The 27,815-nt window shown below is 41.4% G+C and overlaps 3 protein-coding genes and 1 long non-coding RNA gene across 6 annotated transcripts in view; 2 read left to right on the forward strand and 2 right to left on the reverse strand.

Annotated features, from left to right (window-relative positions):
- Positions 1–5,356: 5,356 nt before the first annotated feature.
- irx7 (iroquois homeobox 7) lies at positions 5,357–7,012 on the forward strand. Its single transcript, XM_071475011.1, has 2 exons — positions 5,357–5,642; positions 5,996–7,012. The coding sequence occupies exons 1-2, from the start codon at positions 5,418–5,420 to the stop codon at positions 6,767–6,769; spliced, it is 999 nt and encodes a 332-aa protein (XP_071331112.1). The 5' UTR covers positions 5,357–5,417; the 3' UTR covers positions 6,770–7,012.
- A 1,601-nt stretch (positions 7,013–8,613) lies between these two features.
- cd40 (CD40 molecule, TNF receptor superfamily member 5) lies at positions 8,614–15,148 on the reverse strand. Of its 2 annotated transcripts, none has more exons than XM_071477315.1 (9): positions 14,989–15,148; positions 14,333–14,414; positions 13,244–13,366; positions 13,012–13,158; positions 12,815–12,908; positions 10,920–10,978; positions 10,386–10,484; positions 10,251–10,267; positions 8,614–9,297 (listed from the first exon to the last, which is right to left on the reverse strand). In XM_071477315.1, exons 1-9 carry the CDS (start codon positions 15,064–15,066, stop codon positions 9,001–9,003), a joined length of 996 nt encoding a protein of 331 aa, XP_071333416.1. In that variant the 5' UTR covers positions 15,067–15,148; the 3' UTR covers positions 8,614–9,000. The 2 variants fall into 2 exon arrangements, with proteins under 2 accessions (XP_071333416.1, XP_071333415.1); XM_071477314.1 differs by having other exon boundaries at positions 10,245–10,267.
- Positions 15,149–19,090: 3,942 nt separating this feature from the next.
- LOC139621084 (uncharacterized) overlaps positions 19,091–27,815 on the forward strand; it is a 33,027-nt gene continuing 24,302 nt past the window's right edge. The window contains exons 1-8 of one of the 2 annotated variants that reach the window (XM_071477317.1): positions 19,091–19,653; positions 20,407–20,535; positions 22,315–22,389; positions 23,700–23,873; positions 24,026–24,183; positions 25,373–25,561; positions 25,828–26,464; positions 26,779–26,941. In XM_071477317.1, coding sequence (XP_071333418.1) covers positions 19,576–19,653; positions 20,407–20,535; positions 22,315–22,389; positions 23,700–23,873; positions 24,026–24,183; positions 25,373–25,561; positions 25,828–26,464; positions 26,779–26,941 — 1,603 coding nt within the window. In that variant the 5' untranslated portion in view covers positions 19,091–19,575. Of the gene's footprint in view, positions 19,654–20,406; positions 20,536–22,314; positions 22,390–22,946; positions 23,191–23,699; positions 23,874–24,025; positions 24,184–25,372; positions 25,562–25,827; positions 26,465–26,778; positions 26,942–27,815 lie in introns of those variants that run through there. The other variant, XM_071477318.1, reaches the window with a different exon arrangement.
- On the reverse strand, positions 19,981–22,933 carry LOC139621088 (uncharacterized). The gene is made up of 3 exons (XR_011690928.1): positions 22,810–22,933; positions 22,281–22,361; positions 19,981–20,128 (listed from the first exon to the last, which is right to left on the reverse strand). It is a non-coding gene; the product is annotated as an uncharacterized lncRNA (long non-coding RNA).

Consider the following 27,815-nt stretch of genomic DNA (forward strand, 5'->3'; position numbering starts at 1 on the left):
TCACAAATAGACCAAAATGTAGATGTCACGTCACAGATGCCCAATAACCTCATTAGCTGCTCTCTGTGAGGCTATAGAGGGAAAGTAATAGATGCATGAACTTCAGTTTGTTCACTACTACTAGTACTCCTAAAAACTTTTCTTCATTAGAAATATATTACGATAAAGATTTTTCATTGAACTGTTTTCTGTTTTGTTTTGTTTTTTTTCTCTCTTCTCTTGTCTGTTACACTTAGAAATAAAGAGTTAGGAAAGGGCCTTTTTTAGACTCTACAAAAGTGCAGGATGAAGCTGCGACTGTGGTGGAGAGCCGGTGCTGTGAGCTACGGCGGTAATGTGGGAAAAAGGCAACGCTATGAATCCCCTTGTCTAGCAGTAAGAAGCTGTAGAAGAACTTTTGCATGATACAAGAATGTGGTTATAAGCTGAAATATATGCTATTTGTCAACAACTATAACTTTATACAGAAAAACAATTACAATAAAGTAAAATATGTCTTCATAGGAAAAGTTAATGCACATTAATAAACTCTTAAAGTGTCCGTATAGCTGCATATAACTACACTATCATGTCATAAATCATTTATTAAATGCTTGTGTGCCACTTAGAAAGCCTCAATAGGGGAAGTAAGGTGTTACCGGTAAGAAATTGATTTGCATTAAAAAGATAAATATAATGTAAATGTTAAGCAGCTTCTCTTTGCCTTTATTACACTCAGAAATAAACAAGGTGGACCTGCAGGAGATGTTGTGTATACAGAATAGAGCTAAATAGCAAAATTACAGTAGGGAAACTCTTAAGAATTACTCATTAAACTTAGATTTGGTTTAAAAGAAAAAGAAAAAAAACAGTCGCTCTTTGCCACTGTCACTCTCAGAGATGATCCAGATGGCAGTGTGTTTTGCTGCTCTGCACATGTTCAGGGGAAACCTGCAGTGGCAGTGAAGAACCAGGGTGCAGCGACCTAACAAGCAACAACGAGCACACCGGGGAGCAGCTCTGACCGGGCTCCAGCAAACTGGGCCAGGCCTCTAGCTGAGGCATCCTGGGGTCCCCAGCACCCACCCGCCGGGCCCCGACACAGGGCAACACCAGCAGCAGCAGCTGTCACACCGGCCATCAGGGCCCTCACCAACGCCGCCTGTCACTCACTCAGCGGAGGGCCGTCAATCAGGCTGCACCCAGGAGGGAGCTGGGAGGCGGGCCCCTGCCCGGCCCTAAACAAAGACATACTTACATTTGCAAGCGGTTTCAGTGCCACTACTATTTTGAAAGAATGATAGAGTGGTCCTGATAAGAGTAATGACAAAGGACAAAGAGGGGAAGGGGGTCTGGGAAGAGGGGGTCTGATAGTAAAGAGGTGGGATCGCTTGATAACATTCACACTTTGCTTACATCTCAACATTTGTGTTGGTGCCCCAGGAAAATCCCATTAGGGAGGAAAATGCTTGGAGCCCATTATACACTGGTTGTCCATCGACTCTCTGGTTTTGACTCTCTCGATTCACTGTGGTCATTTTTTTTTTGTTGCTTCTATTTAAAATACTATAAATAAATAAAATATTCAAAGTGTACAACTTTCATCTTTTCATTCTGCTGTCTAAAGTTCTTCCCCCTCCTCCAGGCTCTGTCAGCTTTCTCCTCTTTCAGTATCGAGTGCCGTAAAAATAAACTAACAAGCAATAGGTGTTGGAGATTCTGTGGATTCTCTTCAGGCTTTTGTCGTCTTGTTCGCACCAACCTTTGAACTTTTCTAATTGCATGTTTAGTCCCTTTGTCGGCTCGCAGGTAGGGGACGGCCTGCAATTGGGGGTCACACCTACACCCATTGTTCCAAGCTGCTCATTAGCTCCATTACAGCCGCTCTGCATTTTATCCCAAATCAGGGGCTTCACCGAGTCTGTTCACTGAGTTATGATGTGTTGTATTAACAGGATTTGTAGATAAAGGAATCTGTAAAGTGCAGCTCCAACACAGAGGAATGGCTCAGGTGCTATCAGAGATAAGGAGAACTTCATCCTCTTTGCTATCTTGTGTTGTATCTCTTCAGGTGCTGAGGACAATCGTCTTCCATTTGGTCACTTTTCTCTCCTGTAAACGACTGACATCCTAATAGCAAACAGCGCCAAAAAAAAAAAACCCGACCTGTCAGAGCAAGACCAACACCTGCATTGTCCTGGAGCTGCCAAAAGAGGAAGAGAATGAAAAGAAGTTCTACAAGAGGGACAAAAGCTGCTGCCCTAAGCTGTTTGTGTTGTGAGATGTAGACTACTGATGCCATAAGCCGCCTTCTCTTTGCACTCCAGTCGGCCCATTGTTGCTCCTGTACAAATTTGCTTTAGGCTCTGTGGACCCCACCCATATAAATTCCTCCTTTCCCTCCACCTTCACCACTTTTTTTTTTTTAATCTGCGGCCACCCCCAGCAAGTCTCTCTCTTTCCATTTGGGCCAATGACTGTACACAAGTCGCCCCACAACGACGTGACAAAATATTAGAAACACCTCAGAGTCACACACGACGATTCGGAAACAAAACGGGTTAATCAGTGAATCATTTGCTTTATGAAATGTCAAAAAAAAAAAGAGTGTATAAATAAAAGTGACAGTCACAGCTTCACAAAGCCCCAGAGTGACATCTTCAAAACTCAAAGTTATTCCGTTTATTATCTATATAATGATCAGAGGCAGTAAATCCTGCCCTTTGAGAATCTGGAAAAAAACAACTGAAACTATTATTTGATTATCAAAATGGTTGATAATTGCTTTCTGTTGATCACCTAATCAACAAATCATCTCCTCTATACCCAGCAGCATTTCCTCCAGAGGCCCTGAGGACTCTGACGCCGCATTTAAAATATACGATAGCAGTCACACCAATAAAACAAAAAACACTTTTGCTTGTGATTGACGGTAATCCAAAATAAAAAAAATAGAACAGACAAATACTTCAAGTAGATCAGCTCCTCAAAATCTAATATATTGGTTTTTCTTGTGCTGATTGACTTCAGTCAGTTCAGAAGATGAAGTGGTTTTGTTGTAGGAAACAACAGAAATCTGCAAATGAGAGGAAACCTTCTATTCTTTGACAGCGAGGGAGGAAGGATTCAGATCCTTTAGTTAAGTAAAAGCAACAATACCACATAATAGAAATACTCAACTGTAGGTAAAAGTCCCGCATTCGTAGTGTGTAATTGTTACATTTCACCACAATTCATTCATATCTTCACACTGATAATTAATGAACTAAATGGTTGAATAGATCAAGGGTTTCTGCAGATACACCAAATTCCTTTTTAAATTCAGTTATTGATTGGAGATATTGCATTCCCACATCTATCTTCTGATCTGTATTTTTACTGTCTGTCTCATCCACTGTTCTACAGCTTTACACACAGACAGAGACAAACTGAGCATCATAACCGTCATGACGGGAGGATTTATTACAGCACAGTTGTATTAGACTGCGTCAGTGTCAGCTGGGTGTTCCTAATAAACTGAGTGTTAAATAAATATGCTGCAACAAGGGAATCAATACATTACATTGCAAAGTTAATCTCTTTTCCTATTCTATTTGAAAACTGAATCCTTCCTCAACTGTTTCATATAATAATGAAAAATGTAAACAAAGTGGTAGAAAGTACATGAAGTCAGTTTCTTTTTTTTTGTTATTTGATTTGTGAGTAATATGTGGACATACAGATCAGGCTAATGTGAAGCCTAGAGCTTAGAAATTATAATTCAGAGTTCATACTAAAATACACACACAGGTTTTATTAGCAACAGGGAGGTGGCATTTAGCTTTCATCAAAATAAGGGGACCAGACTCTGTTGTTAAAATGTAAAGGTTTTAAGTGGGAGGTTCATAAAGAGCTCATTAAGAAAAAAACTAAAAGGTGTTGGAGCTGAGTGAAAGGAGTTATAGAGGAAATAAAAACACTTGGACTCAAAGAAACATGAGTAAAGCTCTCGAGTTCAAAAGGAGAAGATTGTAAATGGGGATTTTTTTTTGTTTGTTTGTTTTTTTTGTTTTAAATAATCTCTTTATGCATCAGTCCTGCATGTCTGGACACTTCTTTAATACCCCCCCTCACAGTATTATCTCCTAACAAAAGCGCCACCGCTATCGCCACCAACACTACACCTCTTAATGCTGTTAATATAATAATCAAAATGATGCGAGATAAGAGAGGTGCGCTCCTTTGAACACGAACACTGAGCTTAACTGTGGCTCTTCTGAAGGACGGGGGGGGGGGGGATAAGAAGTGTAGTCTTCCCCTCTTATCTCTAACAACCCCCCTTCCACACACACACACACACACACACACACATTAGCATCTGTTATCTCACAATTATCATATACATTAGTCAACACCTGTTTCGCTTAACCTCGTTTAATTAGGGCCATTGAAACGTTGCCCTTCACACTAAACAAAGCCATCCGACATGTTTAAGGGCAGTTTGTTATGGTTCACTCGATGAATTAACAAATAAAAAGGCTGAATGACAACTGTTATATATGCTCCATTCGTGTTATTAAACAGCCTGTTTCATGAAACTGCTCATGAGAATGGAACAAATCTTTCTCGGTGACACGTTTAAGTGTGCGTAAAAAAAATAAAAAAAAGGAGTATGGTCTTTGTTTAGCTATTAGAGTCAGTTAATGCCATTGAGAGTTCATTCAATTGACAGACGTGCAGATGATGAGGCATCAGAAGCGACTGAGGGACTGGCAGGATGTTGTTCACTGAGCTCAGGTGGTTTCATGTGTCAGACATGAGAAGTGTTGGTTAGAAAAAATTAAACACCAAAAAAAACAAAAAAAAAAACATCTCGCTGATTTAAGCGTGAAAATAAAATACAGAAAAAGCACTATTGTTCTTATGAGTTCAAACTCTGCACAGCTTAAACCTGCTGCTTATGAACCTTTAAATGAAACTAATATTATATTTGGTGCTCTTATCAAAATGAACGCGTGGAATAATGATACAAACCTAAAGACTGTTTTTCATGAGAGGACTGTTTGCTACTGGTGGTTTGGTCTGAGTCTTTATTCACTCCTCCACAGAAAAGGCTGCATTTGAATTGAAACTTCAGTTCTCTGCAGAAATCACTGTGTTGCGATAAGCAGCACATGTTTAGCCTCTTCACGAAAACGCTAAAAGGAACAGCGGAGGGCTTCTTTGATGGGATTTATTGCCAGTGAAAGCTGTAGGTCTTTTGAACATAGCTGTCAGTCAATACCAGTGGGACACCCCCCCCCCCCCACCCCCACCCCAACCCTCCCCTCCGTCCCTCCTCCTCCTCCCCCCTCTCCTCCCCCTGCGCACATATACACACGCTGGCAGCTGGGTGCATATAAATAGGTCCAGGAGGCTGGATCGCCTCTCAAACCCGAATAGCTGGGACAACAGGAAAGATGCCCGCGTCGCAAACTGGATTTGGCAACTTCTTCTTGGAGAGGAACATCAGCAGCATGCCGACTGGATATCAGATCCCGGTGCTGGGATGCCCACCGGGTGTGCAACAGCAGCAGCAGGCTCAGCATCTGGCAGCGATGGCAGCTGGGGTTCCCATAACATACTCAGGACTACAGGGATACAACTTCATCCCATATCCGCACCACAGGCACATCGGACACATGGTGAGTTGATAATTCACGAAGTCATTTACTCATTCCGTGAAAGTCTTCTAATCATTGCAACTTACTTCCATCAAAATGCGCGTAAACTCTGATCTTGTGCAGCTGAACAACTACAAGTTTTCAGAAAAGCGACCAACCGGTTAAAGATTTGGCCGAGTTCTCCTGAGGTTATGTTTGCCTGCAGAAGCCTACAAACAAACTCTCTCTGAACTCGTCCAAATGTTTTCTGGTTGGCTCCTCTTTTGGCCTCATGGAATTGCGCGCTGCGGGTCGAGGGTCGCCAGCTCCGTGCGTAATTGCGCACAAGTCAAATTCCTTGGCTTGTTCTTACATTTCTCCTCTCATTTTCCCAGAACAACGGTTTCGAGTTGAAGGCCGCCTCTCCCTACCATCACGCTCTCTTGGCTCGCGGGGGGGCTTTCTACCCGCCCTACCGTCCGGGAGCAGCCGAGGATCCCGGGAGGGTCACCAAGGTGGCCACTCGAGAGAGCACCGGGGCCCTCAAGGCGTGGCTGAACGAGCACCTGAAGAACCCGTACCCGACCAAGGGCGAGAAGATCATGCTCGCCATCATCACCAAAATGAGCCTGACGCAGGTCTCCACCTGGTTCGCCAACGCCAGGCGGCGCCTGAAGAAGGAGAACAGGGTCAGCTGGGCGTCGAAGGGGAAATCGGACGAGGAGGACGAGGAGCAGGAGGGAGAGAGCGACGATGACGACAGCCCGCTGCAGAAGTGTCATTTGGAGGAGCGGGATGAGGCAGAGGCTCAAACGGACCGCGCAGACTCCGAGGAGCACGACCAGGGCGCGTTGGAAAGCTCGGCACCTGTGGATGCGCGTCTGGAGATGCCGCAGCAGCCAGGCAGCCAGCGGGAAGACGGGGAGCTTGCACTTGTCAAGAAAGCTGAGAAGAGTGACTCTGATCACACGTCATCCGCTTTGGAAAGTAAAGACAACATCTCCAGCCAAAAACCCAAAATCTGGTCTTTGGCAGAGACCGCCACCTCAGAGACTGTGAGGAAACCTCTGGACGGTATTTATCACCCGGCGGGAAAACTGTGGGCTGACTGGGCTTCAAGGAGCGGACTGTTTGTTCCCCCGTGCTACACCACTCGTGAAATTGTCTAAACGGATATTTAGACACAAACTAGAGACATTTTCCACATCGTTTGCACTTTAATCTGTCAGACCTCAGGGATTTCCTGAAGTTTGCAATGAAATGAAAATCTGTTTTCGAGACCAAAGACTAACAAGTTGTGTTACTGTAAATAAATGTAGATGTATTTTTCCACCAACAACCTGTAAATTATGTTTCCTTTGTCTAATCATGAAGAAATATTTTTGCTTAAATAAAGTCCAGCTTCTTGCGAATTTCTGACGTGTTTTACTGGTTTTTTATTTGACTTTAATTATTTATTTAGGCGAGATTCTTTGCAAAACACATAAATTAAACTTCATTTCCTTTTGATCATATAAAAGTAAAGTAAACAATAGTTGGTGATACTAAGAGCCTTGCACAGAAGATAACATTTCCTTTAATATTAAGCAAAATTGTTACGTAAAACTAAAGAGAGAAGTCCCTTTATCCATGTTAATTTGATTAAGTACAAAGAGAGTATTAGCCTTACTTTGCGTATCAAACCCTAGCCTAGTAAATCCTCCCTAACAGGTTTTAGTCTGAGTGATCTTTGACATTAAACTTTGAAAAGTTTAAGAACTCAGAAATGATAAATAAGATTCTTAAATTCCTGTGTGATGGTGTTAGATGTAATTTTTAAGCCATTTTCACCACAGGTATGGAATTCCTGTCTTTTAACATTGGGCTGCAGCAGCAGGCCGCAGGTCTGTTATGGTGTTAGTAATGTCTGAGGGTAACCAAAGGGATTGTTCTCTATCAATCACCGGGGTTTCCATGTAAATTCAAAGGGCCTTACCTTCATTAATCCAGGGATAATGAGAAAGCTCCTGGGAGTAGCAGGCCTTGCAATGCAGTTGTCTTCAGGTCTCACCTCTACATGCAAATCCCTACAAACACACACACACACACACACAGATAAGCTTATGCCCTTTCTCACGGCAAACACATGAATGCAAAATAATATAATATCTTGAAACTTTAAAATGTTTGGAACTGGCTGATCTAAATCCCTTTAATGGAGACTTTTCCCATGTTACTTAAAGACACTTTAGATTTTCAATTATTTCATCCAGCAGTGGCGCTACTCATCCAGGATAGTGCGCCTGTAGCACCTCTCTGAGGAAATCAAGAGTAACTACAGCAGGATTAAGCCCAGGAGGGTTTGTCAGCGGTACAATTAAAGGGGAAAGCGCAGGTGCTTGCGGGTCTAGTAAAAACAGCGGTAATAGTCATTGTAGTTTGTAGGTACTTAAAACTCTGTGTCTGATTGTTGCAGTTTGCATCATTACTCGTTTTTCTTCTGAGTCATAACTCAGTCAAATCTGAACACACAAACATGATACACATATTTTTAGATTAAGTGTGACTTACACTTCCCCAATTTCGATATTCAGCGTGAATAAACGTGCACAAGTCCACCCAGAAACCAGGAAAAAAAAAAAAAAAAAAAACGCTCCTTATAACTCCAGAACTCGCTTGATAATTTTCACGTTTTAAGTTTTCCTTTGTTTTTAAGTAATTCATGGACACCTGTCAGTACAGTCGTAGATGCAATACGAACAAGAACTGCTCGTAGCTAATTCGGCTCACTTTACATGGCGCCAATTTACCACAACAGAAACAAATAAAGGCTAAAATAAGAGGGCTCAAGTGTTGGCCCTCAGCATAACTCACTGAATTCACAGCAACATTACACTTCCTGCTTACGCAACACAAAGCTTTATGGGTACTTTCTCGATTTCGTTGGAGGTGGGGGGTCACCGTCAGACTGTGAATACTGTGGGTGCACTGATAAATAGCTGGAAGAATAAACACTACAGTTTAAAAAAAAAAAAAAGAAGTGGAACAAATTTTAATGCAAACAATTCTACATTACATGCTACAAAATTACAGCAGTTACACACTTTTCTATCACGTCCAAGCACCAACAAATCTTATGTACACAATAAACATGAAATGCTCCACTACAGCCACATGCATATAATACAATATAAACACACACAGACACCAGCCCAGGACAGATACAATTCTGTCAGCGTCTAAACTAATACATTAAAGGCATGTAGTATGAAACAATCCCCTAACATTGTCAGACTACAACTACCTAGTTTCAGCATGATTCAGGTTTATTGTTAACACTTTATATTGATCTTTAGGTTTGTGGAATTACGTGCAAGTGAAATATCACACACAACAGCTTACATTCATAATGACATGCTGTTCAGAATGAGCAGTTCAGGCTATTTTCAGTCTGTAAATGTGTTTGTGATTCCTGTCGGGAGACTTTCTCTGTTTTCCCGCTCTCCTGCCCCACATAGTTTCCATTTTCAGTGCGATTAGGATCAATGGACATGTCCCTGCACAGCTCATCGTCGTTTTCCTCTGGTGTCCTCGTACCACCCTCCTCTTGTGAGAACTGCTGTTCGGGAAACATGGGCTCTTTCACGGTGTCATCTTCTGGGGTCATAGGTACTCTTGGTACCTCCCATGTTTCTCCTTGACATAATTCAACACAGTCCTGCAAGAGCAAAATAATAACAAATAATAATTTAAAAAAATGATGATAAGAAGACGTTTTCATGAATTCAAGGCAACAGTTTCAGTTTCTCTCAGTGTGTTTACCTGCACTGTAACACTCACATCACTCTACGTCCACATAAAGACGAAACCCATCTGCCTTTTTCAGCTAAAGGGATAAAGAATAATGCAGTAACGCAGCTAGATCTGTGCTGGAGAAACCTAAATACTAGAGTTTGCCTCGCAGATCCTCAGTGAAAGGTCTTCGAAAGAAATAGTTCAATTGCAATTGCAAAGAGTCAGATGGGAAGATCGAGATCACTCTCAGGTCTGTATCCCAAATATGAGCCAGGCTTTGATTAGCATAGCTTAGCATAAAGGCTGGAAACAGGGGGAAACAGCTACGCTGGCCTTTTTGAAAGGTAAAAAAAAAAACACACATGCACCTCATTGTTTTTACATTTTCATATTTGTGCTGAATACAGACAAAGAGAAGTGTTCATGTTCATAAGTGAGCTTTAGATGTGCTGCTATGCAGATTGTGTTACATTTGGACAGAGCCATGCTAGCTGTGTCCCTCTGTTTCTAGTCTTTATGCTACGCTAAGCTAACAACCCCCTGGTTGTAGCTTCATATTTGGCATGCAGATGTTAAAGCAGTATCAATCTTCTCATCTAATTTTTTTCAAGGAGGCGATTAATGGTATTTCCCTAAATGCTAAAATATCCCTGAAAGTGTGTAAAGAAAAAGGACACTAGAGTTGGAAAGTAGCATCATTTTAGCAACATTATCCTGTCAAATGTACAACTTCTAACATCATTATAAGTCAAAACATATCATTTTTTGTGCAAATGTAACCATTAGTTGCAATAATTTACATTGTTTACATGGCTACTTGAGTATATATTATGCATGAGTCAACAAAGTGAGAAAGAAAATCACATTTACCTTTACCTTTCTTCTTGCATCTTCTGGTTTACCCAAAACAAAAGGAAAGAAAAGACAGAGAACATGAGTACATGAAGCAGATCTCTGAGAATGTAACTCATTAAACATGTTGTAAAAGACAGTATTTACAGCACAGCGTACCTTTGCATCCAAAACATATGAGTGCACCAGCTAGAAATGCAGCTGCAATTACAGCCACAACCACAGCCACAACTATATGCTGCCGTGAACCTTCCACTGCTACAAAAGAAAAAGAGAGAAAAAAAATTAGCTACATAAATTTGACAACCCAACTATCAATTAATGTCCTACACAACAGGAAATGTAGTGTAGGAAGTGCCACATATTTGCATTTTAGCAGAGGAACCACAAAATTAGTATGTGTAGAGAAATAAGGGAGAGGATGTTCAATCCACGCCTAAAAAAAACGAAAAACAAGTGATTCTTTCACCATTAAATCATTGTGGAGTTTACACACAATTGTAGTGTAAATTGTGGGTAGGTGAAAGCTGCCAACCCCAAACTCAAAAACCACAGACCAACATAGATTTATGAGATGTACTGTCTCATAACCTGACAGTTTCGGTTTGAGGAACACAACACCTCTAACCACACAGCTGCAGAGGAGCTACAAGTGTGAGACTTCTGCGACTCATCTTCCTACACAGAACTCACCACAGATGTTGTCAGATGTGTCTGTTCCCAATTGTTGAGTACGGTATCCATCCTTACATCTGTGAAAAAAACAGAATTTTCTTTTTTTAAATTCAGTGTTAAAGGAGAATTCCTGGTTTCTTATGCAAATGGGAATATAGAAAATAAAGGCACTTCAGCGTTAAATCAGATTAACAGGACATTTAAGATAAGCCAACGTATGGTAGTGAGGTCACCATAGCCTCCAGTCTACAGGCGATCAATCACCATTCATCCAAAAGATATTCCCTCGTTTTGGTGTTTTTAATGATCGTTAACATGTTGCCCCAAAATCCCAAACTTCCTATATTTTGTTCAGTGTGGTTGAGAGCTGGTGACTGGTGACCCCCTCGTGGCCTGTATGGAAACACCTGTTATCTTTCTCGCCTCATTTATTCAGGTTTTTCCTCCCTTTTCTTTTATGCCCAGTGATAATTTAGCTATTTGCACAACACTGCCTCACCCCCTCCCATATTGTTTAAATCCTGTTTGAACATTAAATCAAAAAACAAAGTTCTCAGTCCAAGAGAGGGAACACTTTGTAGACTTTCTGCTATCGTGATATAATACATGAATACACGCCTACGTCAGTATGTTGTTATTTATTTGTTGTAAATGGAAAAAAACTTGTGTCCCCTCAACCTTCGAACAGCTGGAGCCACGTCTTTCCTGAAACTACCTTTTTACCATTTCAAAGTTTTTACTTAAAATAAATAAATTATAGGTTTTACGTGGCATTTTTTTTTAGAATCTGTGAGGTTGTGTACACCTGAAATTGTTTGCCCTTTGCACTGGACCGTTGACCAATCACAGCAACAGTTAAAAAAAAACCCTTCACCTTCAACATGCTCATGATGACGCTGTTTGAGAAGCAGATATTGAGGCCATTCTCTTTTTCTGTGTAATAAATTGAAGAAGATAAGCTCCTATACAGGGAATTCCACAGACAACACAGAAATATAGTGAAGCCAGTAGATCCCTTTGGTTAATTAGTGTAAATCTATAGGTTGATCATACAAGCATTGCTTCTGGAGTATTGGTCCATGTATCATCGTATATTGGTTCAAACATTTCCCAATTCATTACAGCATTAATGCTTAAACCTGACATTACATTTACCCTGTACTTAGTAGAATAGTTAATATAGTTAATAAATCTCTTAAACTCAGTCGTTGTCCTGTTGTGTTCCTTTGAAGCAGACACTGGAGATGTCATGACTTCTTGACCTATATTAGACTGATTAATTGGATTTATAGATTCAGAAATGATTTCCTCTTTGGATGATGGTGCCCCCCTTTAACAAGGTTTTTTAATTATAACATTGTCACCTTGGTACATTACACAGCACCACAGGACTGATAAATTAAGCAAATTAGAGTGGTATCGATCAGGGCCGTGACAATAACGGCACAACCACGATACCAGCTCTTCACCATCATCACCGCAAGTTTTTGCTAGTGAAAGTTACAGGACCGCATGTGGTGCATGAAATACAAACGCACTAATTATTGTTTAGTTATCATCGACTGTTTCCCATACACAGAATTAGATTCACGTTATTTGCGATTAACCACCAAAACCTTGGAGATAAGTGGCTTTTTAACCGCGATAAGAAAAAAATTCATACCACCCCAGCTCTCGTATCAATCAATCATCTAACTCTCGGTAACGGTGTAAATTTATTTTATTTTTTAAATGTCGAGCTAATTCCTTTAACAATGATTTTAAAACCCAGTCGTGTTCAGAATACAACATAAGCTTGAAGGAGCCCATCACAAGACAAAACCAACACGGGGAAATAAAAAGTCAAGGTCAAGGTAAAGTTTAGTGCTGCTGTCTCATTTCACATGTAAATGTATTGGAGGTGATACACTTACTCTGTCCACGTCTTACAGGGATCGCTCCACGAGTCCTCGTTGGAGAAGGATCCTTCGGGACATTTGTGACACACCGTATCATGCGTATGATTGCCTGAAAGCCAAGAGTGATACCCGGACGAGATTCATTACACTGCAAAACCAAATCTGATCACTCCACAATAACGTTTCACTGCATCAGACAGGTGTGTCGTTACCTATGGACTGAGCCCCGTATCCTGGTTCACAGGAGGTGTGTGGCACACAGGTAATACAAGCGTCGGCGGAGCAGTGGAATCCCAGCAGACACATGCAGGTGGTGTGTGTCTTCTTGCTATGAGTGACAACAGGCTGAAAGTTCTTATCTGAAAGAAGAAGGGACGCAAGTTGTTAAGTTGTGCAACGCGGAGCATAAACTCCACCGACGTGTAATCTGTCGCACGGTCTTACGTGGGTCACAGTACGGCTGAAGTTTGCACTTGTCGTTGGTTGTGTATTCGTCTTGATATTGATTCTTCTCACACTCTGAGCATTGAGGTTCTTCACAGGATCTGCCGCTCAACATGCGGGTGCCTGAAAAACACAGTGATGCTTCACATTAAAACATGCAGCACTGAGCAGAGTATTATTTATCTGAAGTGTATATCGAATATGGTGACATGCGATTTAAAGGAATAGTTCTTGTTCTTGTTAGATGACAAGACTGATACCACTCTCACATCTGTCTCATGAACACAAAGTTTGCGAGCTGCTGTTTTGAAGCCTCAAGTTTGCAATTTGTCCGTCAGCGTATTGGTTTTTTGAAACCAGAAGAAACCATAATTGGACAAGGAGGTGGAGCTGAGGAGGAGTGGGGGGTGGATCTGACGTCCGCCCGCCAGCACCTCGGAAGTTCATTAATTAGCAAATTATGTCTGGTTTGTTTAAGCTGCACAAAAAAATGTAATCTGCCACTTCTTTTGATGAACAGATTAATCGATTCATCTCTGAAATGTCAAAAATAATGAAAACATGGCCATTACAACTTCAACCAGAAGTCCAACATCAGGGAACGTTTTGGATTTTTTTCTCACGTTTGCTTTAAAAATGACTGAAACAGTTAACTAATCGTCAAACTTGTTGACATTTGATTAATCTGATGCTTGACTAATTAATTAATCTACTAGTTGTTTCAGCTCTACTTGGCTACAGACTTATATTTACCAAAAACACACAAGAGTGGCGTCAATCCTCTCATCTAACTGTCGGCAAAAAGGCAAATAAGTGTATTTCTCAAAATGTCATGATGTTCCCTTAATAAATGGCTGTGGAGTTTAGGACGGACACAAGTGAAAGAGAATCCCATGAAGGAAAAAAGGGGAGAAGCAAACTGAAAGCAAAAGTAAATGTGTTTTGTCTTCCTTTTACTGTACTATACTGTACACACACATCTGAGTGAAATCAATCAGATCAGGGGTGACAATAAAAATAACATGTCCAGATTTGATTTGATTTTTTTCATGAAGCAACAAAGTCAGCAGAGGAAATGACTGGACGTACCTGGGCCACACATTTTGCAGCACTGCCCATCCATGGCATATTGGGTCAGAGGGTCACAATGGAGCTGAGCACCAGTCCTCCCCTGCAAAAACAAGAAGCATGGCATCACTGTCACTCTGACGAGGGCCTGCGCTTCCGTGGAGTGATGCTGGGTGGGGTGGTGGGGGGGGTTTCTCAGACAGTGACTGTTGGCTCACTTCCTCAGGCCGGGGCTGTGTGAGGGGTGTGGCGGAAAGTACCAAACATTCACCAAACAGCTCGGTGAGCTCGGTGAAAACAGCAGCAGCTGCACGACTTTCTCTCTCTCTCTGACAGAGACTCTTCATGTTAGATCGTGATATAATGGAACATACAAAAGTCATGAGTTTTCACCACAACATTTGACTCTCACCCTGCGGCGAGGAACCGAAAGTGAAAGTAACTTCGAGAGAGGTGCGCAGCTGCTAAAGCCCCTGCAGTGGCGCACACACTCCCCACCGTCGGACAAAACCCGGCTCCAGAGGAAGCGACCAACACAATGAACTCAGAAAAATAATAAATAGAATAAACTAAATGACACAAAGACACAAGCGCGGTGTAACCGGAGCTGCCCTGCTGTGGAGCGCAGGGTCCCCCCGGTCCCTCCTACAGCCAGATGCATTAATCAGCCTGCTCACCATGAAAGCGCACTTCATCATCATCATCATCAGCAGCCATCGACGCATCTTCGTGACTTGTGCTGTAAATCGCAGCATTTTGTTGCTCTCCGGCTCCGGGCTGCCTCACTGCTGCTGCCGTCTTCGATCCCTCCTCTTGAACTGTGAGGGGAGGAGCTGAGCGCTGGGTATTTCCCATGTGATTTTTTTTTTTTTTTTTTTTTGATAATTTCCTGTAAATTCGCACTTGGCAGATTTTGGTCCCTAAATTGCCCAAATGTAACACCGTGTTATTCCCACACAGCCAATCAGTGGCAACACGAAAAGCAGAATGTTCATTTCAATAGGACTCTGCTGTGAAAGCTGCATTTTGGTTAAATATAGTTCTACCACTGTGTCTCCTGTTGCTTTTACCCAAGGAAAACGCCTGCAAAATGTACTTAATGTATCAAACGTAAAAGTACTACTAATAGAGAGCAGTGGTGGACAGTAACGGAGTAAATTTACTTGAGTACTGTACTTAAGTACATATCCAGAGGATTTGTACTTTACTTGAGTATTAGATTTCTTTGGTACTTATTACTCTTACTTGAATACATTTCCAAGACAAATATTTTTACTTTTACTCGAGTAAATTTCTAGGAAGGCTGAAAAGTACTCGTTACTTTCAGGTCTGCTCTTTTTTTTTTTTTTTTTAATTCTAAAATACTATTGGACACAAGCTGTGTTTGTCAAAGAATGAAACCTATCACAGTGCACGTTCTCCACTGGGATCTACGGAAAAGCAGATAATAATATCGGGACATGGGGAGACAAGACAGACATGGGGAGACAAGACAGACATGGGGAGACGGAGTTTGTTGTGCTCCTATATTGTACTGGCACATGTCCTTCCTGTAAAGTGAAGTGACTTCAACATTGAGTTATTGAAAGCAGAGATGTAGTTTTTTGTAAAGCAGTGGTTCTCAACCAGTGGTCTGGGGACAACATTGGTCTTTGAGGGGGTTCCAGTTCCCAACTTAGCTAAATGATAGAGAGTTAGTTGGACGGTGCAGGTTCATTTGGTTACAGTTTTAATGATTGTTAACACTGCATCTGCAACATCTGCTGTCCTCTTATGATCCCATTCATTGTATTTGTTCTTATAGGTCTTTCTGCAGGCTTTATATAACATTGTGGTTCTAAAAGCAAGCACATCAGTGCAGGTGGTTTCAAAGAGTTAATTCTCAGAAACAAGAGTTAAAAGGTCCTTAAATTCATTTAGAAAAAATTATAGTAATTCATTGATGTGAAAAATAAGAAGTTTACTCTTACTCTTACTTTTACTTAAAGTAAATTTAAGAGCATGTACTTTTGGATACTTAAGCAAGTACTTTTTTACTCTTACTCGAGTAACATTTAGACTGAGCTACTTTTACTTGTAATGGAGTAAATTTTGACCGGTAGTATTTGTACTCTTACTCAAGTACTGGGGTCGAGTACTCTGTCCATCTCTGATAGAGAGGAATGGTCCATTTCAGTGTTATATTGCAATATTCTTAGTACTGATGCAGCAATGCTGCTGTAGCTGGCCAGCTTGTTTAAGCTATTGCAATTACTTGTATTTAATAAATGTAATAAATGTGCATTTCAAATGTAAAATCTTGACATGCAAATTAGCTGCCTGAATATAGGCTAATGCGTCTGCTCTTAAGGAGCAGTATGAAGTAGCACAAATGCAAATATTCTAGTAGCCTACATCAAAAATGTATGTAAGTGCAGTAGCCTGCTTGAGTAACTCAGTGTTGTTTTGTTTCTGACCTCATTGACCTCATCAATAAGCCTCCTTTTTTTCGGAGCAATAGGCTGTAAGATCTTTTGTCTTAAATAACATGTTGCAATGTTACATCACAGGAAAAAAAAAATGTTAGGCAATAAATGTATTATTCACAAACTGTGTCCTTTCTTATGGCTCTAATGACAGAATGAGATGTATTGTTTTCATTGTTCTCGACCACACCCCCTCACATTCTGTGGTAGAGAGTAAAACCCCGCCAGATTGTCCCGGGATTTCCCTTCAACTTCTCATGAAGCGGGTTTTCTCTCATGGTCACGCAGCTGGCGGCGACGCTGCTCTTTTACTGTAAAGCCTGTAAGAGGCTTCCCTCTGTAAATGTACTGACCACCTGATCAAGTGAGCGCAGGGGCTGTTTTGTGTCAAGCTGCAGCTGCTGTTTCCATTTTCTTGCGCCTGTATTCAAGCAGTTAAGGCGCAGGTTTCAGGTGGTGTCCAAGAACCACAAGCTCTGAATTTCTCATCAGCATTTCCTTGCTGGAAATTCCAAAGGATTGTGTTTAATGTCCCTTTCTGTGCCGTTAGTTAAGAATAAAACCATTTCATTGCAGACTACATTTTGGTGAATATAAACACGACGCTTCTAAACATTACACTTCTTCCTCCTATTAGACGTCAGATGTTTTTTCTGTAGTGTGCTTGAGCGCCTCGTCCTCAGCATGTTCTTGTCTGCAACCATATCAACTATGGTTCATTTTGGTCTGGTAAATTACAGCTTCATTGGATCAGATTGGTTGTGTAATCTGTTATAATAATCTGTCATAATCTCTACAGTCATAATAGGACCTGATTTTTTTTTTTTTTTTCTAAATGCTTTCTTTTCTTCTTCTGCACCGACATTTTCATGCTTACTTTCCTCGTTGGCACTAACCCTGCCCTGTATTCTTGAGATTCTCTGAGTACTGGATGGTTGACCAGGATTCAGGAGAAAGGTTTGATGGAAAAGAGCTGGTAAATCATAATAAAGTGTAAGTATTTCATCACTTTCTACTGCTGATGTTGACATTTGTCTTGAATATTACACCTGAATGTGAAGTCCATTTTCATTCCTACTCATGTGCTTCTCTGTTGCTGCAGAAAATATGAATTTAAAACCCAATTTCAGTCTGTGGCCTTCTCATCCAAAAAGTTCTGGACAGTTTTGCTGAAATTCTGTTGAACCCCTCCTCATTAATAAAGTGTGAGACTTTGCTGTTTGTGGGTTTCAGACACTAAACAATCAAACATTTCTCAAAGACAATGATTATCAGATGTATTGATAATGAAAATAACTGATGGTTGCAGCTTTACAGCCACAACTTTTCTGTGTTAATGACTTGACACAGAAAAGCATCTTGATCAAACACTTTGCAACAAATGAGCTCAATATAAACTAGAACAGGTGAGGCCTTAAAACCAGAATTTGATACAGGGCACCTCAACGAGACCAGGACCACAAGAGGGAGGATGACGACGCGACATGACATATTCTACTGGTGGTGGTGCAAATTTCTAACAAAGATTCTTTCAACCAAATTCTGTAGAACCAGCTGATCTAGAGGGAATTTGGGAACGTTGGGGCCCCTGGGGACCTGGTTGACAATCCAGCCCTGAGCACAGATGTGTCCTTATTACGTTAGCACTGGTGTTATATGACAACAGATGTGCAGCACTGAGAAATGAGTCGTGGCTACATGTTCAGACACTGATTTCACTTCATGAATCTTTTGATAAAGACTCTGCTTGACTTGCATACTACATATAAACTCTATTTGTATGTGAGATATCAGTTTTAATGGGCAGACGACTTGGTCATTCAGTTAGTCACTTCACATACACGAGCTCCACACAAACACAAACCCTGGTTAACTCCTACTAAAGGTAGCTGACATTAGCTTAGGAAATCTCATTAGTTATCACCCCGTCATATAAACTTACAGAATACAGAAGCAGACCTGACTAAACAGATAAATTATTACATCATATACAGATCATAAATGATCAAAATATTATTTATTTTTGGAAAGCTCAGAATTACATTTTGTTTATAGATGCTGCACTTAAATCCTGTGAAGATTATACAGTCTAGCATCCACATTTCTAGGTTTGATGCGGGTTGCAAGGTGAAATTTAGGCATTACAACCTTTGGATGTATTATGCAGTTTGTCTAGCAGCTGTCTGCCTTTGCAGGTCTGCATGGGGGTTGTAATCCAGATTTTGTTATATTTTAAATTTGCAGGTGACTTTACCTGCATTTTCCTTAGAAATGAAATTTACATATCTTGTCATATCCTGCACATGCTATTCTGTACATATTTCATATAAGGAAGCAATTATTGTGAGTAGAAATCCATGAGAAATCTCAGCAAAGCGATTATAGGGAAAAGTATTTTAATGAGAGATATAAATTGTATTGAATTACTGTGAAGGGGCTGCAGGCTACTGCTTTCTCCTGGATAAAAGTGGTTGAGCAACCGATAAGGCACATTGTCCTGCAAGTGGAGACACGTAAAGTGACTGAAAATGTTTTGCAGAGGGCTGTGGGTGTGGCTCGGTGGCTGAAGAACCACCGAGTACTATTTACCAAAGTGCAACCTGAGCTGAAAGAGGGCGGTAATAGAAAGTGACACAAATCACAGCAATGTTCCTTCTCCCCGCTGAGAGGAGCAGATCTCTGTCTTAGACAAAAAAGAAAACAAAAAAAACCCCAATAATCATTTGCATCTTTGCTACAACAGAGGAACAGATTCATTGTTTGAGCAGTTGCATGGATTTTTGTGTGATAGCTTGAAAAATGATGATGCCAAATTTAGGATCAAAGAAGAAAGACAATCTGTCCAGAATGGATAGATACACTGAGGACTTGCCAAAGGTAAGACTTCAGTTTTATGTGCTCAGACAAGAAAGGCAGCATCAAGCAGTAAGTTCTTTAAACAGCAAGTGCCAGGCTCTAATTTAGCGTGTTTATGAAAGTGTAAAATCAATGCTTCTGCAGATGAGTCACTAAATAACAACAGCTTTACTGTATTTGTGGTTCCAGAGAAATCAGCCCTCTCACTTTCATTGGCGTGAGGTCTGTGAAGCAAGAAGAGACAAAGTTTTTTTGTTTTTCAGTTTATAGGAGTCTTTTGAGCATTTTTACTTCCTCAATTCTTCTTGACTTCCCTGCTGTTTGTAGTTTCCCACAACAGGAGCACTTACTTACTCAGAAATGTGGCTGACGGTGACTGATTTAAGGAAGGTTGTGTGTTCCTGGAATAGCATTGTTCAAGAGATACAGATGTCGATTGTACTTAGTCCGCACTGGTTCCTCTTTGCTGTTCCACCGAGCTGACACATGCCGGCATCTGTTACTCATATTGTGAAACAAAGAAAATCTGTTTAAATTTGTCTTTCCTATAAACCATTATGGATTTCTGTAAAATAATCTCAGCAGTACCTGAGTGAAATATTATAAAGTAAAGCACAGACCTAAAAGACCTAAGAGATAATAAAAAGATGTTATGGTAGTAATCTGTGACAATGTTTGTTTACCATTGCACCTCTTAAAAATGGACGCAAAAAGAGAGCAAATCTAGCCATGTTAATACATTTTAGTAGATTTATTGGGTTGTTGTGATTTCAGCTGAGCAATGAGATGCAGCTGAGCATCATGAACAAGGTGAAGAACGGAGAGCTGTCCATCGAGGATGCTCTGAACCTGGCCAGGAAGGACCGGGACCAGCTGCTCAAACAGCCGAGCCTGGCTGAAGAGGTACCAACATGTTAAACCGAGCTTCCTGGATATTCTGTTGGCAGTTTTCATGTTGATAGAGTTCAGAGCTGTTTTAACTTAAAAAAAAAATGTATTTCAAATGCATCAAGCAACTATGAAACATTATGGTCACGCATTGCTTTTCAATGGCTTTCAATGTTATTTGTAAAGCACCAAATCATGACACACATTATCTTGATGCACTTTACAGGGTTAGGTCGGGGGTGGGGTGGGGGTGGGGTGGATATACAGGTGATTGTTGCTTGTTATAGTGAAAAATAATAATAGTAATACCCATAGCTAATTATCAATCATAATGTTAACAATAATAACAGTGACAGTAAAGCTCTATGCATCATGGGAGTTCTCCTTGCTGTCTGCATAACCAACAGATGGTTCAGGGCTCCAGCTCTAACTGTATGCTTTACCAAAGAAGTCAGTTTTAAACCTGATCTTAAATGTAGAGGGGGTGTCAGCCTCCTGAACCCACACTGGGAGCTAGTTCCACAGGTACCAGGAGTCTGATAGCTCACCTCTGAATGTGGTCTGAGTGATAGGATCTCAAAAGCGTTCACGCCTGTGCTTAGAGCCGACTGCCTGTGACTGGATCACTCAGGACAGACGTGAACGCCAGGTCTGAACAGGGCCTCAGAAACTCTGGGAACCATGAATAGACCTGCATTTAGAGAGCAGAGTGCTCATTTGGGATATGGTACTATGAACTCTTTGCTCATTTGCTTTCATGCTGAGATCAATACCACTCTCAAGTCTGTGTGTTACTAATTAACGCGTTGTTTCCTTGTTTAATGTTTACACAAGCAGAAATATGGGGCAATAACTTCTCAGTCTTGTTGTCACAGTGGAGTTGGCAGACAGCCACTTCACAGAGGTGATGGATAAACTGTTGTTTGCTGAAGCGGTTATAATCAATATTTTATATTAACAATGAACCATATGACAACTTGTTTGGGAAACCCACAAATTTATCAACTGACTCTGCAGCTCCCCTCAGTTCTACGAGCGTTTAAGTGTCTGTCAGCTTGTGTTGGTTTTCAGCTTTGTTCACAACTTTTCTGTTTTTTTTTTTCTTTCTTTTTTTTTTTAAATTATTAAAAAGCTGCTGACAAAGTTCCATAAAAAATCCAAATTCCAAAAAAAGTTTAACAGCTTAAGAGCCAGAAATTTCCCTCAACAGAGAAAAGAGAGTTAATAATATTAGAGTTACATTCTCCCGGTGGCCAGAAACACAACTTTAGATTAATTCTAATTTTGAAGCAGTTGTGAAACTGATTGCTAAAATAACTCACCGTGTCAACTTACAAGAAGTTATGTCAGTATTTTGTTTCCAGCTTGTGTGGCCTAAATGTAGCCAGAAATTCTGTAATTGCAGGTTTAAGAAATACCTACAGGACTCATGTTTAAAGACATTATCTGCATCCTAGGTTACTTTGCAAATGTCCTATTTTGACACCGAAGCTGGAGAAAACCTGTCTTTTAAAATGACAGATTTTCTCCTCTTGTGTCCTGTTCTGCTGTTGTGTTAATAAGCTGCTCAGCCTGCTGGGTCGGTTTTAAAATGAGTCTGTCTCTGGCCACTTTGATTTGCTCAGAGGTGTCTTTATGAAGGAATGAAGGCTGCTTTTGTTTCTACGTTGTCACAGGAAAGAGTCAAAGGACACAAGATACTTCCCTTAAAATGACACTGTGGTTTCTGTTGTGCTGTTGGTTTCCCATTGAGCTTTCACCTCTGACATTTGTGAGTTTCTGTTCTGGATGCAGGAGCAGCAGCCCTCGCAGCACAACTTCAGTGTTCATAAGCACAGTCACTACAGGTGGCAGAAGCGGGTTCTTCAGGTGAGTCAACACAAAACGAGACAACTGTACTTCAACAATTCTTCCCATGTAACAATCGTGTAAGAGTCTACAGCCATGCTAGCAGCCCTGCGAGGATGCACCCAGGTGTGGTGATGCTTTGGAGCCCAGCATTTAACTACTAATGTTTACCATGATCTCCTTCTTGGCTCAGCGTGTTTTCATGCTATTATCAGCTAATTAGCACTAGACAGAGCATTAAGCTGAAGCTGATGGCTGATGTCATTAGTTTTGCAGGTATTTGGCCATAATCCAAAGCACTGACCTCCGGGTGGCACTAGATGACACATTAATTATCACAGTGATTACAGTTCGTTCTGAACTGAATAAATGTTTGCTCCATACTTCATTGCAATCCATCTAATAACTGTTGAGACTTTCACTTCAACAAAAAATACCAACCTTGTTGTGGCACTGCAGAAAGAGGAACTGTTCAAAGTTTTGTGGCAGCCCATTCAGTACATGTTGAAATGTTTCACTAAATTGTTCATTAATTAATTCATTTTCCATACTGCTTATCCATGGGGGGCTGGAGCCAATCCCAGCTGACACTGGGCGAGGGCGGGCTACACCCTGGAGAGGTCACCAGTCTGTTGCAGGGCTGACATACAGAGACAAACAACCACACACACACACTCAGTCACACACCTGTGGCCAGTCAACCTAACGTGCATGTCTTTGGACTGTGGGAGGAAGCCAAAGTACCCAGAGGGAACCCACACAGACACGGGGCTAACATGCAAACTCCACACAGAAAAGCTTCCAACCCAGACCCTTCTTGCTGTGAGGCGACAGCGCTAACCACTGCACATGCTGCCATTTCACCCAATTACAATAAAAATAATAAGAAAAGAGTTTGCCAAAGTCTTTAGGATTCATCCGCAGGGGACAATGAATATCAGTGTAAATTTCACAACAATCCACCCAATAATTCTTGAGCTTTTCAGCCTGGATGTAACTAGTAGACGGACCAACTGGCATTGCCAGCTCTTGAGATACACCACTTAAAACTTTTACACCCTGTTCTACTCATTGGCCAGTTTGTTAGGTACACCTAACTAAAGCAGCCATGCAATAAATCCTCCCTTCATGAAGCCTATAATATTCAGTTTTTGTTTAAACAGTTTTGTGTTGTTGAGGTGTTATCAAACCTGCCTTCATTGATATAAATGTGGTAGACAGCTGAATCAACATCTTTCTAAAGCAGTTGATGGTTTTTCTGAGGGTATCTAATAAATTGGCAACTAAGTGCATTTGCTTATACTCTGATTATTTTCATCATGACCATCTAGATTGACTTCAAGACCAAAATGCTGTGCAGCATAGAGAAAGGCATCATCAAGCGACAGCTTCCCTTCTCTGTTGTCAAGAGCTGTGATGATGGAGTCGGTTCCAGGTTCTCCATCTCCTTTAAAGGACATCATGACTATGAACTGGAGGCCACATCACTGGAGGACAAACACAAGGTGAACTCTTACTCAGTGTTGGGCCTGTTGTTTCAATTAAAACAATCAAGAGGAAGTTATATAGTTATAGTTAAGACAAGGAATCATGTATTATGTTTTTCATCAGGACATTTTTCATGTTGGTGATTCTTTCTATTCTTTTCGATGAACAGATAATGGATCTTGTCAATCAGATAATTTATGGGAACATATACAGGGATCCTAATGAGGGAAATGAAGAAATTCGTCAGCAGCCTCAGGCAACACAGAGCCTTCGGGAAGGCGTCTTGTTACTACACAGAGGAGGCCTGGCATCGTTCAAATGGGTGAAGTACGGACGTGTCCTTATTGCAGTAGCACTGCTTTTATACAGCAGCTACACAACAGATGTGCAGCATAGTCAGTGAAGGGAAATGATTTGTGGCTGCATATTCAGACCCACTATATTTATTTTTTTTATACATGTTTTCAGACTTCTTGCTGAAAGTTGATCAAAATGTCTGTACAATAAATATAAAGTTGGATCCAGCAGGCAGTTAGCACAGGTGAGAACAGCAGGGGGAACAGCTGGCCTGGTTCTGTACAAAGGTTAAAAAAAAAAATCCATCAACCAGCACCTAAAAATTTACAAATTAATTAATTCTTGTTTGTTTAATATGCATAAAAACAAAATGTTAAAACTATTTTAAAAAATGGGATATAACTGGTGTCTCTTTGCCACAGCCGCCTGCTCGCCTGTTCCTCATTCTGCATATCAGATGTAAACAAACGCTTCATCGCCCACACCTCTGCCCTCTGTTTGGCCACAGCCCCCCTCCTCTCCCTTCGCATTCTCAGTCAGCAAGGTGTTATGACGGCCAGTGAAACCGGCCACTATAAGCATATGAGTCAACGAAGAACAATCCTGCCACAACCATCACCACATGCATGCACTGCTCCACAGCAAAGCTGGCAGTTAGCAAGCTAGCGTTAGCAACATTTGCCAAACAAATCCATAATATAGGTAACAGCAAGTTGCCTAATGTTATCGTGCTTACTGTAGCCGGTCACTAATGAAAACAGACATGTAACATCGTGTAGCCATCAAGTTACTGGAACACCAGGAGAAGAAAAGCCAGTCTGAGCTCTGTAGCAGCTCGTACGGTTTTCCATCTCGGTAAAGCCAGACCAGTACTGACTCCACAGTTGGACCTGGAAAGAAATTCAGCTTTGGACTTTTCTGCTATGACTAGGCCACATGAAAGACACTGATGGTGCTGGTAAAAACCGTAAAAATGTCATGGATGTTTTGACAGGCGACCGGCTGTACAGGGTTTGAGCTGGTATCCGTCTGTGCTCTGATCGTATCGTTTTCTTTGTCTGGGCCTTTTTAGCTGAAAAACATGGTTTCTTATGTGGGTCACAGTTGAGTTACAGTTTGATTGAAGTCCATTTGCGCTCATTATGTTCTGTACAAAGCCTACATGGGTTTCAAGTGCAAAACTGTAAAAGCAGTTCTTTTCATCTTCATTTTGTCTCAGATATGAGGTCCAGCTTCACCCAGGCCAGCTAACACTGGTCCCCTTCAGGTGTCGAGGCCCCGCAGACAGTGAGGTGACGTCCTTGGTGCCCATGTCCATTGTGATTCACCTGTCGGACGGCGACACCAGCGTACAGAAGCCTCACAGCTCGGACACTTTCACCCTCATCACCCACAAAAATGAGTACCAGTGAGTGAGGATTATTAGGGAAATATCAGCAAGGGGTTAATGAATTCTCTATTACATCAGCTGTGTTTCATTTCACATTAATTTACAGCCCTGCAACAGTGTGTAATTCCAGTTAGCAGTCTCCTCAGTGCATTTATTTTAATTGTAGCAGTTATGATGCAACCTTGTCTGAGTGCTAAACTAAAAAAAAAAATCCTAAAGTGTTTCTTACCAGACTTCTCTCTACTAATAGGGAAGTTGAGCTGAATGTTTCTGATTTATTGCAGATTCAAGGTGCCTGTATCAGATCAAACCAGTGCCCAGGGGGCTGCCCAGAGGGAGCGAGATGCTTGGGTCCATGCTATTGACAAACTGTGTTCAGACTGGAAGAGGAAGTCCAAGGGAGAACACTGGTTTGTGGAAACTAAGGTTCTACAAAATCTCAGCATAGCCGAAGACGCAGAGGAGCCCAAAACAGATCTTGAGTCAAGTGGTGAATTTAGTGGTGGGACTATCATTTTTCCTCCAGCTGATTATGTAAATGCAGATCCCACTTCCAGCAGTGACACGAGTCAAACTTATCCCCCCACTGACTATACAAAGCCTGTTCCTGCACCTCGCAGCCCTGGGAAGACTGCTGCTCGAGTTGTCGGACGTGATACTTCTCCCGTCCCGTCGCCAACCTCTCCCGGTGAAGTCACCTTATCAGCACCCACCCCTCCCCCACCCTCGCCCTCCCGCACTCCCCTCACATCCTCTTCCACAGTCCCAGAGTCTCCTCAACATGAATCAGGCTTATCGGGTGTGAAAGGGCCTTCACCTCCGAGCATCCCGGCCCCCCCACCTTTACCCTTCAAACTGAAGACAAATTTAAGAAAAGTACGCACCAAGGCTTTCCACTGGGACCTAGTCGGCTCAGAGAAGGTAAAACTGCCACTTATTCATCAGAAGACTCTAAATTATCATGTTTTCACAGTCGAGTACAAAACTGACAAAGGTGTGGTGTGAATTATTCATATTTAAATGCAGTGTTTTACTATTTTGGCAAACACAGAAAGGTCAGTTTCAGCTCATTTTCTCTTCATTATCCCTCATATTGCATCATTGTTGGGAATTAGTCTTTGTTTTGTCTGTTGCTTTGCCCACTGCCTCCCCAGTGCTGCTCCTTTGTAATGTTAACATTGATTTCCTCATAAAATGCAGTCGTATCAGCTCTGAATTAATTTGTTTCTCGGCAGATTGCAAAATCATTTTGGATACAACAAAGCACCGGGAGGATTGAAATCGACACATCACGCTTATACGAGCAATTTGCTGTTAAAGATCTGGGGACGTTTGGTGCGGCTGAGCAGAGTAACACCCAGCACATTATGCTGAACCAGAAGATTGCACACAACTTTAGTGAGTAGCTTGACAATGAATGTTACTGAGTGTTGATGTGGTGAAGTTGCTTAAAAATATTGTCCTCTGCAACAGATGATTTTCAACATTGTAGGCGGGAGTTAAGACTTTCTCACCACAAAAATAAAGTATAACTTTCATCTTGTAATGAAAAGCCATTCCTCGTAATTAAGTCAAATGAAGGTTCCTCTACCTTCAGTGAATTAAAAGTTGTGGTGTGAAATAAGCTTGTTCTTTTCACAACCACCAGAGGGAAGCAACACATAGAAAGAGGAACCAGGTTCTCTGCAGGAACAGTGTTAATGCCAGGCTCTTTGCTTTTCATGAATTAGACTTGCACAATTAAAAGGAAGCTGACCTGAGAACTGTTTTGTCGAGGGTCTATAAATGCTGCCATTTTGCTCTCTTTTAAAGTAATGGTTGAGACATCAATGTGGCCACTGCCATTCCTCATGCGTGGCAGCAGGGGGCAGTGTGTGACCAACCCATAACTGCCCGTGCAACCTGCAGAGCCACTGTAAAGTGGAACATATTCTATTTCTTAACTAATGGCTTTTCACTTTCGATTAACTGAGTGTATGTGGCTTGTATATTTCAAGACCTAAGCTGGGGGAGAGCATTTCAGAAGCTTCCTCTCACAGGTCCTTCCAAGAGGTACAGACACTGTGAAGTGATACAGATGTGGTGGTGGTGGCGGGCTGCTAAACAGAATCAGAGGGAATGTGCAGACTGGCAACATAATTAGAGATCACACGTTCATAAAATATGGAAAGCGACAACGACAGCGATTTCACTAGCAGTTGGAGTATGTGCTCCTCCCTGACCTGGAAACTTTGGTTGTGTCAGGAGCAGGAGCTGAGCGATGACAGCCTGC

Source organism: Trachinotus anak, unplaced genomic scaffold, assembly GCF_046630095.1.
Source record: "Trachinotus anak isolate AG129_WGS33_773 ecotype Australia unplaced genomic scaffold, CSIRO_AGI_Tana_v1 ptg000004l, whole genome shotgun sequence".
Lineage (NCBI taxonomy): Eukaryota > Metazoa > Chordata > Actinopteri > Carangiformes > Carangidae > Trachinotus > Trachinotus anak.

What these genes read in the sequence shown, in the direction of transcription:
- irx7 (XM_071475011.1), top strand. Translation starts at nt 5,418, where the DNA reads ATGCCCGCGTCGCAAACTGGATTTGGCAACTTCTTCTTGGAGAGGAAC. An exon ending in ACAGGCACATCGGACACATG is followed by an intron (nt 5,643 to 5,995) that starts GTGAGTTGATAA and finishes TCATTTTCCCAG; the next exon opens with AACAACGGTTTCGAGTTGAA.
- cd40 (XM_071477314.1), bottom strand. Translation starts at nt 15,066, where the DNA reads ATGCTGCGATTTACAGCACAAGTCACGAAGATGCGTCGATGGCTGCTG. An exon ending in ATACGGGGCTCAGTCCATAG is followed by an intron (nt 12,909 to 13,011) that starts GTAACGACACAC and finishes CTTGGCTTTCAG; the next exon opens with GCAATCATACGCATGATACG. An exon ending in CATATGTTTTGGATGCAAAG is followed by an intron (nt 10,268 to 10,385) that starts GTACGCTGTGCT and finishes TGGGTAAACCAG; the next exon opens with AAGATGCAAGAAGAAAGGTA.